This window comes from Anomaloglossus baeobatrachus, chromosome 9, assembly GCF_048569485.1.
Source record: "Anomaloglossus baeobatrachus isolate aAnoBae1 chromosome 9, aAnoBae1.hap1, whole genome shotgun sequence".
NCBI classification, from domain to species: domain Eukaryota; kingdom Metazoa; phylum Chordata; class Amphibia; order Anura; family Aromobatidae; genus Anomaloglossus; species Anomaloglossus baeobatrachus.
Window position 1 is genome coordinate 39667293 of NC_134361.1, and position 16631 is coordinate 39683923.

Sequence of the window (16631 nt, forward strand, 5' to 3'; positions counted from 1 at the left end):
TCGTTAGCGATGTCTTTGCGTGTAAAGCCCCCTTTAGAAACATTGAAGTCTTAAAAACAAGAAGTAAGTATGTGTCTTGATGAGCCTTAAATGGTCCCAGGCGAATGACCACATAGGACCTAACTGGGCCACCTTTAAAACCCAACGTGGAGCACAACAGACTCTAACGGACCAGAGGGAGAGAAGCAAGTCATGGATCTGGGATAGGTGCGTAACACAGGGTATCAACAGGTCTGCACCTTCATCTACAATGGAGCCTGTTGAGTAATTTGCCACAGACAGCAGGACAGAGCTGCTAGATGACCCCCTCATTTGCCACTGCCCCCCATTCTTATTAGCCTCTTCACATATAAATGTTTCTCCCATCCATACTGCACATTATAGCAATAGTGAGAACTTTCTTCTGGGAGAGATGAGACGGGTGGGTGTATTCACGTTCTTCTGGTTGTGGGACCTAGAAGACTAGGAGGCTCTTGGTTTCACCCATCATCTGAGCTCTAACTTTAAATTTCTTGCATAAACATGTCTGTGTATTTTTCTCCAGTATGTGTGTAATGTGAATGCAGCTGTATGTGTGTATGTAAAGAGCTTTTGTTACACATCATGTGTGTGTTTGTATACATGTATATAATGTGTGTGTGTATACTTGTAGATGATAACAGTTTCACTGACGGCTGAATAGTTTTCCAACCAAGCTCATAGGAAAAGCCCTTCATGTAAGTACCGTATATGATGTTACTTCCTGCTTATACCGGGGAGGGAAGCAGATACAACAGGACAGTCTCGCCCGGTGATCTGCAAGGAACCCACCGTTGACGCTTCTTCAATTTGTATCTGACGGAGCACAGAGATCCAGGTGAGTCCAAAGTCCTTTCATGTTTCCTTTCTCTTTGCAAACTATTGTTTTGCAATTTTTTTCCTGTCGTTAAGACTCTTAACAAAACACTACGCCTAAAGTCTTAAAGGGAACCTGTCACCAGTTTTTTCACTATTAAACTAAAAGTAGCACCATATGCACCTTCTGGGCTGCATTTTATGAATCTGCACCTTGCTCCCTGACTCCCTTTGCAGACCCCAAAAATAACTTTAAAAAAGCTGACCGCCACGTATGCTAATTACCTGATCTAGTCGGATGGGCGTCCTCTTTTTCGGCTCCTGTCCCCCTCCTGCTGCTGATCGCCGTCCTTCTTTCATGACTGACGAGATGACGCCTCCGTCATCATCCACGTTGCTCTTTCAAATTTTTTGCCTGTGCAGTCATGTCCGCTCGCGCAGGCGCAGTTCGATCTGCCATATCGCGGGCAGAGCAGAAAATATAACTGCCCTCACACGCGCCGGTGAGCTAAATGTGCAGGCACGAGGATTAGGTCGGGTACGAGCATGATGCAGTGATGCTATGCACAGCGCTGACCATAATCTCACGCCTGCGCAAATAGCTCACTGGCGCGTGCGAGGGCAGCTATGTTTTCTGCTGTGCCCGCGATATGGCAGAGCGAACTGTGCCTGCGCTAACGGACATGACTCTACACAGGTATTTGAGAGAGCAAGGAGGATGATGATGGAGGCGTCATCCACATCAATCAAGAAAGGAGGATGGTGAATAGCGGCAAGAGGGGGGACAGGAGCCGAAAAAGAGGATGCCCATCCGACTAGATCAGGTAATTAGCATACGTGGCGGTCAGCTTTTATCAAGTTACTAGCTGTAATACCTGGGAGTTGCCCGGGATAGTGACTGTCACTGTCTCTCTCCCAGTGTCTGTCTGTGTTTCACTGTCTGTCTGTCTGTCTCTCTTTCCTTGTCTGTCTGTTTCTATCTCTCTGTCTGTATTTGTTTCAGTCTATCTGTCTCCATCTGTGTGTCTGTCTCTATATGTGTGTCTGTCTGTCTCTCTCTTTCCTCGACTGTCTCATTCCCCGGCTGTCTCATTTCCAGGGCTGTCTCTTTCCAGGGCTGTCTCTTTCCAGGGCTGTCTCTTTCCAGGGCTGTCTCTTTCTGTCTTTTTCTGTTTCTCTCTATGCATCTCCCAACCGACATCTTATTACCTCACATATAAGCTTCTTATACTAACAAACATAGTCTATGAGTCACATGGAGTGTCTGTGCAAAATTTTGAGGCTGTAGCTGCCACGGTGCAGATGCCAATCCCGGACACACACACACACACACACACACACACACACACACGCGCATACACACACACACGCATGCATACACACACACAAACACACATTCAGCTTTATATATTAGATTTTTGGGGTCTGCAAGGGGAGTTTAATAGTGAAAAAACTGATGACAGGTTCCCTTTAAGGGAAACCTGTTGCTCGCTGTTGTTTAGTTCTTTTCAAACAGTTTCTGACTTTATTGTCACTGCAGATTATGAGAATCCATAGTTACATTCTTCTTGTAAAACGTACTTAAATACATGGCTGGGCCTTTTAATACTATTTATAAGCTTTGTGTTATCCTGGGGGTGAAATGTGGGTGTGAAGTGTTTCTATATATAGAACACATGTATAGACATAGAACACATGGATGTCTCCAGTATATAAAGTGTTGGGCTCAATGGTCAAAGTACAGATGTGAAGATAATGCAACACCTGAAAGATGTCCGTGATGAAATGGAAGAAAGAAAAACACACATTAAATATATATATATGAGTATGACTTGAGGCAGTTTATTCAGTGCATATAGAGAGAGAGAGAGAGAGATATGATATATATACTGAATATATATATAGATAGATATGTATACTATATAAGATATATATGTATATCTATAAATATATATACATATCTATATATATAATTGCCTTATTCTGTCTGTCTGCCTGTCTGTCATGCTCCAAAATTGTGTCCTTACGGTGACACAAAACTGATTGGCCGCTGGGCTCGCCATGGCCCCGCCCCCCCACACGGATTGGCCGCTCGCCCAGGCTGCGCCCCTACACGGATTGGCCAGCCGCTCGCCCAGGCTCCGCCCCCCGACAGATTGGCCTCTCGCCCCGGCACCCTGCAGGCATTGGCAATTCGGCCACGCCACGCCCCGCCCCCCTCACGCAATGCACGCTAGCTCTGGCCCCGCCCCCTCCCTCCGCGCATTCCCCGAACTGACACGGCTGTCACGGAGGTGAGTACTGTACTCCCCCACCCCACCCACCCCCACCCCCCACCCCCGGCCCCCGCTCGCACGGGAGTGGTGTGGATACGTTGGTAACCATGCTCGCATGGTTACAAGCGCATCAAGGTCCTGCTGCGGCGGAAGATCCACACGCACACACATAACAGCACACACACAAACATACACACACATCAGATCACACTCACTCTCACACACACCTCACACACACCTCACATCGCATCCACACACTCACAGCATCCAGCGATATCGCTTGCTTCTTGGCCTCGATACTGTGCTGTTGTGACCTTCCAGGACCTGATGGAGGATCACATGGCCAGAGGCATGTGGTATCTCCGGATGTTGTGAGTGTGAGCGCGTATGTGCGATATCGTCAGTGTCTGTGTGTGTGAGTGGATGCGATCGGGTGTGTGTGAGTGGATGCGATCGGGTGTGTGTGAGTGGATGCGATCGGGTGTGTGTGAGTGGATGCGATCGGGTGTGTGTGAGTGGATGCGATCGGGTGTGTGAGTGTCGGCAGAGGAGCACGGCGTGCTGGAGGAGGCTGGGAGCAGAGAGGCTGATCATGGGGAAGGCTGGGAGGGGGAGGCTGATGCTGGGGGAGACTGGGAGGGGAAGGCTGATGCTGAAGGAGGCTGGGAGGGGGAGGCTGGGAGGAAGGAGGCTGGGAGGAGAGAGGCTGATCCTGGGGAAGGCTGGGAAGGGGAGGCTGATGCTGAGGGAGGCTGGAAGGAGAGAGGCTGATGCTGGGGGAGGCTGGAAGGAGAGAGGCTGAGGCTGGGAGGAGAGAGGCTGATGCTGGGGAAGGCTGATGCTGAGGGAGGCTGGGAGGGGAAAGCTGATGCTGGGGAAGGCTGGGAGGACGGAGGCTGGGAGGAGAGAGGCTGATCCTGGGGAAGACTGGGAGAGGGAGGCTGATGCTGGGGGAGGCTGGAAGGAGAGAGGCTGATGCTGGGGGAGGCTGGAAGAAGAGAGGCTGATGCTGGGGGAGGCTGATGCTGGGGGAAGCTGGGAGGAGAGAGGCTGATGCTGGGGAAGGCTGGGAGGAGAGAGGCTGATGCTGGGGACAGAGAGGAGAGGCTGATGCTGGGATGAGAGAGGCTGATGCTGGGAGGAGAGAGGCTGATGCTGGGGGAGGCTGGGAGGGGGAGGCTGATGCTGGGGGAGGCTGGAACGAGGGAGGCTGATGCTGGTGGAGGCTGATGCTTGGGGAGGCTGATGCTGGGGGAGGCTGGAAGGAGAGAGGCTGATGCTGGTGGAGGCTGATGCTTGGGGAGACTGGGAGGGGAAGGCTGATGCTGAGGGAGGCTGGGAGAGGGAGGCTGGGAGGAAGGAGGCTGGGAGGAGAGAGGCTGATCCTGGGGAAGGCTGGGAACGGGAGGCTGATGCTGAGGGAGGCTGGAAGGAGAGAGGCTGATGCTGGGGGAGGCTGGAAGGAGAGAGGCTGATGCTGGTGGAGGCTGATGCTTGGGGAGGCTGATGCTGGGGGAGACTGGGAGCGGAAGGCTGATGCTGAGGGAGGCTGGGAGGGGGAGGCTGGGAGGAAGGAGGCTGGGAGGAGAGAGGCTGATCCTGGGGAAGGCTGGGAAGGGGAGGCTGATGCTGAGGGAGGCTGGAAGGAGAGAGGCTGATGCTGGGGGAGGCTGGAAGGAGAGAGGCTGAGGCTGGGAGGAGAGAGGCTGATGCTGGGGAAGGCTGATGCTGAGGGAGGCTGGGAGGGGAAAGCTGATGCTGGGGAAGGCTGGGAGGACGGAGGCTGGGAGGAGAGAGGCTGATCCTGGGGAAGGCTGGGAGAGGGAGGCTGATGCTGGAGGAGTCTGGAAGGAGAGAGGCTGATGCTGGCGGAGGCTGATGCTGGGGGAGGCTGGAAGGAGAGAGGCTGATGCTGGTGGAGGCTGATGCTTGGGGAGGCTGGGAGAGGGAGGCTGATGCTGAGGGAGGCTGGGAGGAGGGAGGCTGGGAGAGGTAGGCTGAGAGAAGAGAGGCTGATGCTGGGGGAGGCTGATGCTGGGGGAGGCTGGGAGAGGGAGGCTGATGCTGGGGGAGGGTGGGAGGAGGGAGGCTGGGAGGAGAGAGGCTGATGCTGGGGAAGGCTGGGAGGAGAGAGGCTGATGCTGGGGACAGAGAGGAGAGGCTGATGCTGGGAGGAGAGAGGCTGATGCTGATGCTGGGAGGAGAGAGGCTGATGCTGGGAGGAGAGAGGCTGATGCTGGGGGCAGAGAAGCTGATGCTGGGGGCAGAGAGGCTGATGCTGGTGCAGCATGGGGATGGAGCACGATGGGGGGGTGCGCAGCATCGGGGATGGAGCATGATGGGGGGGTGCGCAGCATCGGGGATGGAGCACGATGGGGAGTTCGCAGCATGGGGGATGGAGCACGTTTGGGAGTGCGCAGCATGGCGGGTGGAGCACGTTTGGGAGTGCACAGCATGGGAGATGGAGCACGATGGGGGGTGCGCAGCATAGGGGATGGAGCACGATGGGGAGTGCGCTGCATGGAAGATGGAGCACGATGGAGAGTGCGGAGTATGGCGGATGGAGCACGATGGGGAGTTCGCAGCATGGGGGATGGAGCACGTTTGGGAGTGCGCAGCATGGGGGATGGAGCACGTTTGGGAGTGCGCAGCATGGCGGATGGAGCACGTTTGGGAGTGCGCAGCATGGGAGATGGAGCACGATGGGGGGTGCGCAGCATAGGGGATGGAGCACGATGGGGAGTGCGCTGCATGGGGGATGGAGCACGATGGGGAGTGCGCTGCATGGGGGATGGAGCACGTTTGGGAGTGCGCACCTCCCCCCAACACACACACACACACACACACACACACACACGCACACGCACACACGCGCGCACTGCACAACACACCACACACCACACACACACTGGGAACCACAAACAACTGCCCTACACAGACACCCACACACACAGACAACGCTGCACACACACAACACCCAACACACAAACACCGCGGCACACACAAATATACGCACATACCGCACAACACACACATTGCACAAAACATACCTCCCCCCAAAACACACCACACACACACAAACCGCGCAACACACACACAACGCTACAGACACACAGCGCTCAACAAACAACGCAACACACATACAACACCGCTCTCACCCCCCGTCACACCCAGACAACACCCAGAACATGTACAGCGCCCTACACAAACACTTGGTAACTACACACAACAACATCTATATATATATATATATATATATATATATATAACAAAAATCATACATGAACTACACAATACGTAAATTCTAGAATACCCGATGCGTAGAATCGGGCCACCTTCTAGTATATATATATACATATATATCTACATAAATATATATAAATATATATAAATATACATATATATATATATATATATATATATATATAAATATATAATATATATATATATATATATATATATATATATATATTTTTATATATATATATATATATATATATATATATACATATCTATATATATATTTTTATATATAGATAGATAGATAGATAGATAGATATAGATATATTTATATATCTTATATAGTATATATCTCTCTCTCTGTATGTGTGTATATGTGTGTATATATATATATATATATATATATATATATATATATACATATATACCGTATTTTTCGGACTATAAGACGCACCGGACTATAAGACGCACCCTGGTTTTAGAGGAGGAAAATAGGAAGATAAAACTTTAAGCAAAAAAATGTGGTCATGACACACTGTTATGGGGCGAGGATCTGCTGCTGACACTGTTATGGGGGTAATATCCCCAAATTCTCTACTAAGGTACCCCATCCTGGTACTGATCCTCCTGCCTTGTATATGATCCTGCTATAAACCCCCATCCTGCTTATATACCAGCATAATGCTCATATTCCCCCATCCTATTCATATACCCCATCCTGTTCATATACCCCCATCCTGTTCATATACCCCCATCTTGTTCATATACCCCCATCCTGTTCATATAGCCCCTATCCATCCTGTTCATATAGCCCCCATCCTGTTCATATACCCCCATCCTGTTCATATACCCCCCATCCTGTTCATATACCCCCCATCCTGTTCATATACCCCCCATCCGTCCTGCTCATATACTCCCATCCTGTTCATATACCCCCCATCCTGTTCATATACCCCCCATCCATCCTGCTCATACAGTGCCTACAAGTAGTATTCAACCCCCTGAAGATTTAGCAGGTTTGATAAGATGCAAATAAGTTAGAGCCTGCAAACTTCAAACAAGAGCAGGATTTATTAACAGATGCATAAATCTTACAAACCAACAAGTTATGTTGCTCAGTTACATTTTAATAAATTTTCAACATAAAAGTGTGGGTCAATTATTATTCAACCCCTAGGTTTAATATTTTGTGGAATAACCCTTGTTTGCAATTACAGCTAATAATCGTCTTTTATAAGACCTGATCAGGCCGGCACAGGTCTCTGGAGTTATCTTGGCCCACTCCTCCATGCAGATCTTCTCCAAGTTATCTAGGTTCTTTGGGTGTCTCATGTGGACTTTAATCTTGAGCTCCTTCCACAAGTTTTCAATTGGGTTAAGGTCAGGAGACTGACTAGGCCACTGCAACATCTTGATTTTTTCCCTCTTGAACCAGGCCTTGGTTTTCTTGGCTGTGTGCTTTGGGTCGTTGTCTTGTTGGAAGATGAAATGACGACCCATCTTAAGATCCTTGATGGAGGAGCGGAGGTTCTTGGCCAAAATCTCCAGGTAGGCTGTGCTAGCCATCTTCCCATGGATGCGGACCAGATGGCCAGGCCCCTTGGCTGAGAAACAGCCCCACAGCATGATGCTGCCACCACCATGCTTGACTGTAGGGATGGTATTCTTGGGGTCGTATGCACTGCCATCCAGTCTCCAAACGTCACGTGTGTGGTTGGCACCAAAGATCTCGATCTTGGTCTCATCAGACCAGAGAACCTTGAACCAGTCTGTCTCAGAGTCCTCCAAGTGATCATGAGCAAACTGTAGACGAGCCTTGACATGACGCTTTGAAAGTAAAGGTACCTTACGGGCTCGTCTGGAACGGAGACCATTGCGGTGGAGTACGTTACTTATGGTATTGACTGAAACCAATGTCCTAAGAGTCCATGAGATCTTCCCGGAGCTCTTTCCTTGTTATCCTTGGGTTAGCCTGGCCTCGGCACGGGAGGAAACTTTCAATGGCTGTCCAGGCCGTGAAAGGCTAACAGTAGTTCCATAAGCCTTCCACTTCTGGATGATGCTCCCAACAGTGGAGACAGGTAGGTCCAACTCCTTGGAAAGGGTTTTGTACCCCTTGCCAGCCTTTTGACCCTCCACGATCTTGTCTCTGATGGCCTTGGAGTGCTCCTTTGTCTTTCTCATGTTGACCATGTATGAGTGCTGTTCACAAGTTTGGGGAGGGTCTTAATTAGTCAGAAAAGACTGGAAAAAGAGATAATTAATCCAAACATGTGAAGCTCATTGTTCTTTGTGCCTGAAATACTTCTTAATACTTTAGGGGAACCAAACAGAATTCTGGTGGTTTGAGGGGTTGAATAATAAATGACCCTCTGAATAAACTTTTCACAATTTAAAAAAAAAAAAAAAAAAAAGAAATAACATTCTTTTTTGCTGCATTTCACACTTCCAGGCTGATCTACAGTCCAAATGTCACAATGCCAAGTTAATTCCGAATGTGTAAACCTGCTAAATCTGCAGGGGGTTGAATACTACTTGTAGGCACTGTATACTCCCATCCTGTTCATATACCCCCATCCTGTTCATATACCCCCATCCTGTTCATATACCCCCCATCCATCCTGTTCATATACCCCCATCCTGTTCATATACTTCCATCCTGTTCATATACCCCCCATCCCTCCTGCTCATATACTCCCATCCTGCTATATGCCCCCATCGTGCTCATATACCATCCTGCTATATGGCCTGTATCCTATAGCACAGAGAAAAAAAACCAAACGTTTATACTCACCTTTTCCTCACTCCCTCCAGCACCGATCATCTTCCTCTCTGCGCCGCTGACCTGTGTGTGTGGAGCCGTTCCCCTGCAGCACAGATCAGCTGACCGGCACAGACAGGAAGACATCGCGTGCTGCGGGGGAACAGCTCCACACACGGGGACGGGTGAGTGTACTGATTCACTGCACCCCGCGCTGATAATGATGTGCGGGGGGCAGTGAATACAGCCGCACATTATCACTCCAGGCTGTAATTGCCAGGGGTGATCATGTGGACCGGCTCTTTACTATGCGCGCGTCCCCGCTCGTCCTCCCGCCCACCTGTCAGCGCCGGCTTCTGCGCTGAGAAATGGGCGGGAGGATGGGCGTGCATATGTAATGAGCGGGCACACGTGGTCACGGCAGGCTGCTATAGTAGCCTGCTCGTGCCCCCGATGACCCGCTCCACCGCAGCACCCTCATTCCCCGCAGCCACAGTCAGACCATAAGACGCACCCCCAACTTTCCCCCAACATTTGGGAGAAAAAAGTGCGTCTTATGGTCCGAAAAATACGGTATATATTATATGCAATGCACTATCCCCATTGCTGTTCTGCATAGGCTTAAATCCCCTCAGTCAGATAATAACAGAGTCTGGCTATGGATACAAGTTCAAGAGTTGAAGCATCATCAGCCACCTACTCTACATGGATGACATCAAGCTGTATGTGAAAAATGAACGAGACATCAGTTCACTGATCCACCTGACCAGGATATACAGCGATGACATTGGGATGTCCTTCGGACTGGAGAAGTGTGGCCGGCTGGTCATAAAGAGAGGCAAGGTAGTAAAGACTGATGGAGTAGAACTACCGGCAGGGCACATAGCAGATGTACAAACCTGCTACAAGTACCTTGGCATCCCACAGGGATACGGTAACCACGATGAGGAGGCAAGGAAAGCAGCAACATCCAAATACCATCAAAGGGTAAGACAGGTCCTAAAGAGCCAGCTCAATGGGAAGAATAAGATCCGCGCCATCAATACATACGCTCTGCCAGTTATCAGATACCCTGCTGGCATAGTGTGCTGGCTAAAAGAAGAAATGGAAGCTGCAGATGTGAAGACCCGGAAGCTCCTCACAATGCATGGTGGTCTCCACCCCAAGTCAAACACGCAAAGATTGTATACCAACAGAAAGGAGGGTGGTCGAGGCTTGATAGGTGTCCAAGCCACCATCATGGATGAAACAAGAAGTATCCAGGAATACATCAGAAAAATGGCACCAAAAGATGAAATGCTGAAGGAGAGCCTAAGACAGCAACAACAACAGTCCGAGAAGTAAGAACAAGAACATGAAGTGCCATGGCAAGACAAGCCGCTGCATGGGATGTTCCATAGACAGATAATGGAGGTGGCTGACATGAAGAAATCCTACCAATGGCTGGAGAAAGCTGGACTCCAGGACAGCACAGAGGCACTAATCATAGCAACACAAGAGCAGGCGCTAAGTACCAGATCCATAGAAGCAGGGATCTACCACACAAGACAAGACCCAAGGTGTAGACTATGTAAAGAAACCACGGAAATAATCCAACATATAGTGGCAGGATGCAAAATGCAAGCAGGAACAGCGTACACCGAACGCCACAACCAAGTAGCGGGAATTGTATACAGGAATATCTGTACAGTGTATGGGCTAAGTCCCCCTATGTCCAGGTGGGAGACACCAGAAAAGGTGGTGGAGAATGAAAGGGCTAAAATCCTGTGGGACTTCAAGATCCAGACAGATAAGCAAGTGGTAGCTAACCAACCAGATATCGTAATAGTAGACAAGGGTCAGAAGACAGCAATGATAATAGATGTGGCAGTGCCTAATGACAGTAATATCAGAAAGAAGAATATGAGAAGCTGGAGAAATACCAGGGCCTTAAAGAACAACTGGAGAAGATGTGGAAGGTGAAGGTAACAGTGATTCCAGTGGTGATAGGAGCACTTGGAGCAGTGACCCCTAAGTTGGAAAAATGGCTGCAACAGATTCCAGGAGCAACATCTGAGCTCTCTGTCCAGAAACGCGCAGTGCTGGGAACAACTAAGATCCTGCGCAGAACCCTCAAACTCCCAGGCCTCTGGTAGAGGACCCGAGAATGAGGAAGGACAAATAACCACCCACAGGGGGTGAGAAGGTAATTTTTTTATGCACTGAATAAACTGCCTCAAGTCATACTCTTCTTCAAGGTTTTTCAAGTTCCAGTTGATGCTGGTAAACCTGGATGTAATCTAGAGATGAGTAAATCGCTTCAAACCAGATCGAAATTGTCTGGCGTTTCACAAACAATTTAGATAAGCCAGAATCCAACTTTCAAGTGAATCCAGTAAAAGGGTGGCCGATGGAATCATCTGTTTTATTCTATTCTCTTGTGAAGTCCTCACTGGACCATCTCCAGTGTCTAGGCCACGACACATGCCACGCTACGTCATGAGTCTGACATCAATCATGCCACCTCATAACTCCTAGGCTTGTTCAAAATAGAAGAGCTTTGGTGCGCTGTCTGCCGAGGAAAAGTCTCTTAACCCTTTAGGAGAACCTCAACGGGAAATATTCAGTGCCACAGTCCTACACAGATTTATAGACAACACACTCACCACTGCTTCCATATCCATCTCCACCTAGTGCATTCATAACGCCGTAATTCAATGTTTAACTTAGGAGACTCGGAAAGGCCGGGCATCAGAAGATGCTGAAGATTGTCTCATTAAAACCAAACTGGTGACGAGACTGAAGAAGAAAATGTTTTTTGTTCTGGAGAGACCACAGAGCAAAAAAATGTATTCTAATAAAATTAGAGCAAATTTAATTTCCTAGCTAAATCTTAGGGAACTGATGAATTAGAATTTCCGATTTGTTCATCACTTGTGACATGAAATATGGCGGCCACCTCAGAATTGCCACTGAGATCTCTTAGATTTCCATTTAAATTAATTTCTGAATCTCTCTCTCTCTCTCTATCTATCTCTTTATCTCTTTATCTCTTTATCTCATTTTTTATCCACCCACTTTTTAAGGATGGACCATATATGCGCAATAGAATTGACATCTGGAGAATTTGCTTGGGCGTAGACTCACATTTTCAATGTTTTGTTCATGAAACCACTTAGCAATTATTTTTCTCTTGTGACGTTGTCTCCTTCATGCAGGCAAACGTATTATTCATCACAAAATTGCTTCTCAATCGTTGGAAAATTAAGTCTTGGAGGAATATGTAGATATCATCTTTTATTCCTGGTAGTTTTCTTAGACAAATTATGAGTAAGCCCCATCCTTTGGATGAAAAGCCCCGACACATGAGTGGTTTCAGGATGCTTTACTGTTGGCAAACACAAGATTCATTCTAGTGCACACTTTTTCTTCTCTGGTCAATCATTCTTCCAGATATTCTAGTATGAAAGGGGCTTCATCAGAGAAAATAATTTTACATAGGTTTTCTGAAGTCAAGTCCAATCCATGTAGTTTGTGCAGAATATCCATCTGCTCTTTCTGTTTTTCCTATAGAGAAGTGGCTTTTTTGCTGCCCCTATTGACACCAGACAAGTTTCCAAAAATCTTTACCTGACTGCATGCAGATGCCCTGACACCTGCCTGCTGCCATTCCTGAGCAAGCTCTGCAGGGGTGTTAAATCAATCCTGTAGCTAAATCCTCTTTAGGAGAGAATCTGGAACTTGCTGAACTTTCTTGTATGGGCTGAATCATTCTTCAAAGCAATCAAACCTTTCTTTTTGAAGTTTTTGATGATTTGATAATTGGTTGATTTAGGGGCAATCTACACAAGCAGCAATGTCCTGGCCTGTAAAGCCCTTTTAATGCAAAGCAATGATGACTGCACAGGTGTCCTTGGTGGTAACCATGGTTAACTAAAATAGACAATGATTTCAAGCACCAGAAACCTTTTAAAGCAGTCGGCCCTTATAATTCATCCAGCATGACTGCGTGATATCAGTTGCACTATATCCTAAACTACCAAGATGATCACTGAAATGATGTAAACAGGTCATTTTGTGTCAAGGCGAAAATTTAGTGTAAATGAAGTTTCTGTGAGGAAGTTACTTTTCATGGGAAGGAATGGTTTTACAATTTTGGCAATTCATCTGGTCATTCTTCAAAACAATCTAGAGTTAATGCAAATTATCAATATAGAAACTGAACAGCAAACTTTGTAAAAACTAAAATTGGTGTCAGTCTGAAAACATTTACTATGAAGGTTAATAAAAACTGAGTTTGGTTCGGAGTTCGGGTGCATTACGTATGAACACCACTCCTGCAGGCATCTGGTACGCTTCATGCTCAGCCCAGTGCGAGCCACTTGCAGTGAATGCATGGCTCCCACTGGAGGTAACAACAGCGTGATTGGATGTAGTGTGCACCCCCTCACAAAAAAAGGAAAAACCCCACCCAGAAGTGATCTGTTTAGGGCTGACTAAATGTGGGCAGAGAACCGAACTGGCCAATTAGTGACTTCCATTGGGTTCAGGTCAAGTCCGGGTCCCAAACCAAACTTTATGTAAAGTCCAGCTGAACCCGCCAAACCGAACTTCCACGGGTCTGCTTATCTCTAGTTACTATTCCATATTCTTATAGGGAAAAGTATAAACATTTTATCTTTATACAGTGCGTCCACCCATATCCTGTCCACCGCCATTAACTTGAAAATGGCGGCAGCTATAGGCAAAGAAATGGTGACTAGGTATAGTAAAGTAGCCATGCGCTACTCAATGAAACTACATATAACGCACCTGGTGGAAAACAACGGAGTTAGCAATTTTATCTCGAAAATGGAACGAGATAGAGAAAAAAAGTAACTTAAAAAGTTGTAGGGCATCATCAATTCAATACGAATCGACACCTTGTATACAGAAATGCTATGATTAGAACGTGTAAAACTCACAAGGCTGCGGATGGAAAGCGATACCTCATGGAGACCTTTCTACAAGTCATTGGGTATGGTGGCTGTGTGGAGTGGCCTCCGCTCACCTGACCTGACCCCATTGGACTTCTTTCTGTGAGGTCACATCAAACAGCAGGTGTATGCGACCCCTCCATCAACATTGCTGGACCTACGACGACGTATCACAGATGCTTGTGCAAATGTGCCCCCTACCATATTGCACAACGTGCAGCAAGATACAGTATGCTGTGCAGAGTCCAGATGTTTATTGCAGCTGACGGGGGCCACTTTGAGCTTCAAAGTTAAATGAGCGCCATATCTCTGACCAGTATTCAATGTTTTTGGGGGGGTCATCATGGGTTTCATATCAAAGCATTTCTGTATGCAAGGTGTCGATTCGTATTGAATTGATGATGCCCTACAACTTTGTAATTCACTTTTTATCTCTATCTCGTTCCGTTTTCGAGATAAAAATGCTAACTCCGTTGTTTTCCACCAGATGGCGGTATAGGTGGTTTCATTGTGTAGCGCATGGCTACTTTACTATACCTAGACACCACTTCGATGCCTATAGCTGCCGCCGTTCTCAAGTTAATGGCGGTGGACATGATATGGGTGGATACACTGTATGTAATTTTATCATAGAGGACAAGAAAATTTACAGGTGACAGCCAGGTTGCATAACACACTCTTGTATACATTGACTGTAATACCATGTATTTAATGTTCCTGTAGATCACAATGGAGCTGGGAGTGTCAGGGACTCTTTTCCTTGCTGTCGTGCTCAGCCTTGTTCTGTATTTCTTCACTTGGAAGAGGAATCTAAAAATGAAAAATATGCCCCCCGGACCACCGCCTCTGCCCTTACTGGGCACTCTCCTGCACATGAACACTAAAGAACTGCATACATCTCTGATGAAGGTGAGTCTGGGTGCCAGAAAAAGTACTACGATGGCTGCACAATATGTCCTTTATTTGTATATGTTCAATACTGAGATCCCCATTCTCACTAACCTCTGCAGAAAATCCTTATTTCATTATTTTTACATGGGTCACATACAGCAAAGCTCCCTTTAAAGTGTTGTGTTACACACGTGTCCCGGGTCTGTGCTCTGCTCCCTCCATCCCAGTCCATTAGACTTTCTTGTGCTCCATGTTATGCTTTGCAAGTAACCTATCGTGCTTCCATGTGATGACCTTCCTAAGCCTATTTAATGGCTTTCAAGACACACGCCTGGGTCTTGGTCTTAAAACTTTCTAGTAAGAGTTTTAATCTGGCCTTTTGTTCAGTCTCTAAGAAGTCTTTCTGGCCGCCTGTGGCTTCCAATTCCACAGTTACCTATCTGCCGGCAGTTTCCACCATCACTTTCTACAACCGATTTGCCTGCGGTTTCCAGTATCTCACAATGTTCCTGTGATTTCCAGTATCCTACAACCTGTCTCTGGTTTCCAGGACGTCTTTCAGGCTGTCTGTGGCTTCCATGGTATTTAGACTTACTGGTTTCTCCTGAGTTCCGTTGGTCTTCTTGGACCTCTTCTACGTGTTCGCTTGCCGTTTCCAGGACATTTTTCTGGCTGTCTGTAGCTTCCCGTTCCACTGTTACCTACCTGCCTGTTTCCAGTATAGCTGCAGTCTCCAGTCCCTCTGCTGTGCGTGTCCTGTGTATTTCACCCTTCTGCTACATGATTGCCCATGGCCCATGTGCCCACCCAGACCTTGGTCTTAGACTTAGAGGATCTACCTCACCGAGTGAGTGCCATAACAGGTTAACTCACCTTGTTAAATGTATAAAATTGCATCCATGTTGGATCTGTCCATCTTCAGTGCACATGAGATCCTCTAAGGCGGGCTTAGCACACTATGACATTGCAGGTGTGATGTTGGAGGGGTCATGTCGAAAGTGACGCACTTCCGGCTTCGCTCTCGACATCGTAGTGTGTAAATCCTAGATGATACGATTAATGAGCGCCAAAGCGTCGTAATCGTATCATCGGAGTAGCGTCGGCGAATTCCATAATTACGCTGAGGCGACAGTCCGATGTAGTTCCTCGCTCCTGCGGCAGCACACATTACTGTGTGTGAAGTCGCAGGAGCGAGGAACATCTCCTACCTGCGTCACCATGGCTCCCGTCGGCTACGCGGAAGGAGGGAGGTGGGCGGGATGTTTACGTCCCGCTCATCTCCGCCCCTCCGCTTCTATTGGCCGCCTGCCGTGTGACGTCGCTATGACGCAGCACGGCAGGCCAGAGCGACGTCGCACGGCAGGTGAGTGCATGTGAAGCTGCCATAGGGATAATATTCGCTACAGCAGCTATCACAAGGATATCGCAGCTGCGACGGGGGCGGGGACTATCGCGCTCGGCATCGCAGCATCGGCTTGCGATGTCGCAGCGTGCAAAGTACCCCTAATACTGCAAAGACAAAGCCGCCTCTGTGAGTAGCAGTATTCCACGGCTCTGAACTGTCACTCTTAAGGCATGCACAGCTTCCTTGACAAAGAAGAAGGCGGGAGAAAGGAGAAAGAGGAGCAGTGTATACTGGAAGAAAGGAGATTGGAAAGATGCTTTAATTTGACA

General features: G+C 47.9%; 1 protein-coding gene across 1 annotated transcript in view; it reads left to right on the forward strand.

Annotated features, from left to right (window-relative positions):
* The first annotated feature begins 768 nt into the window (after positions 1-768).
* The window catches only part of LOC142251091 (cytochrome P450 2G1-like), a 46120-nt gene continuing 30257 nt past the window's right edge, over positions 769-16631 (forward strand). The window contains exons 1-2 of the mRNA XM_075323604.1: positions 769-856; positions 14790-14975. Coding sequence (XP_075179719.1) covers positions 14796-14975 — 180 coding nt within the window. The 5' untranslated portion in view covers positions 769-856; positions 14790-14795. The remainder of the gene's footprint in view (positions 857-14789; positions 14976-16631) is intronic.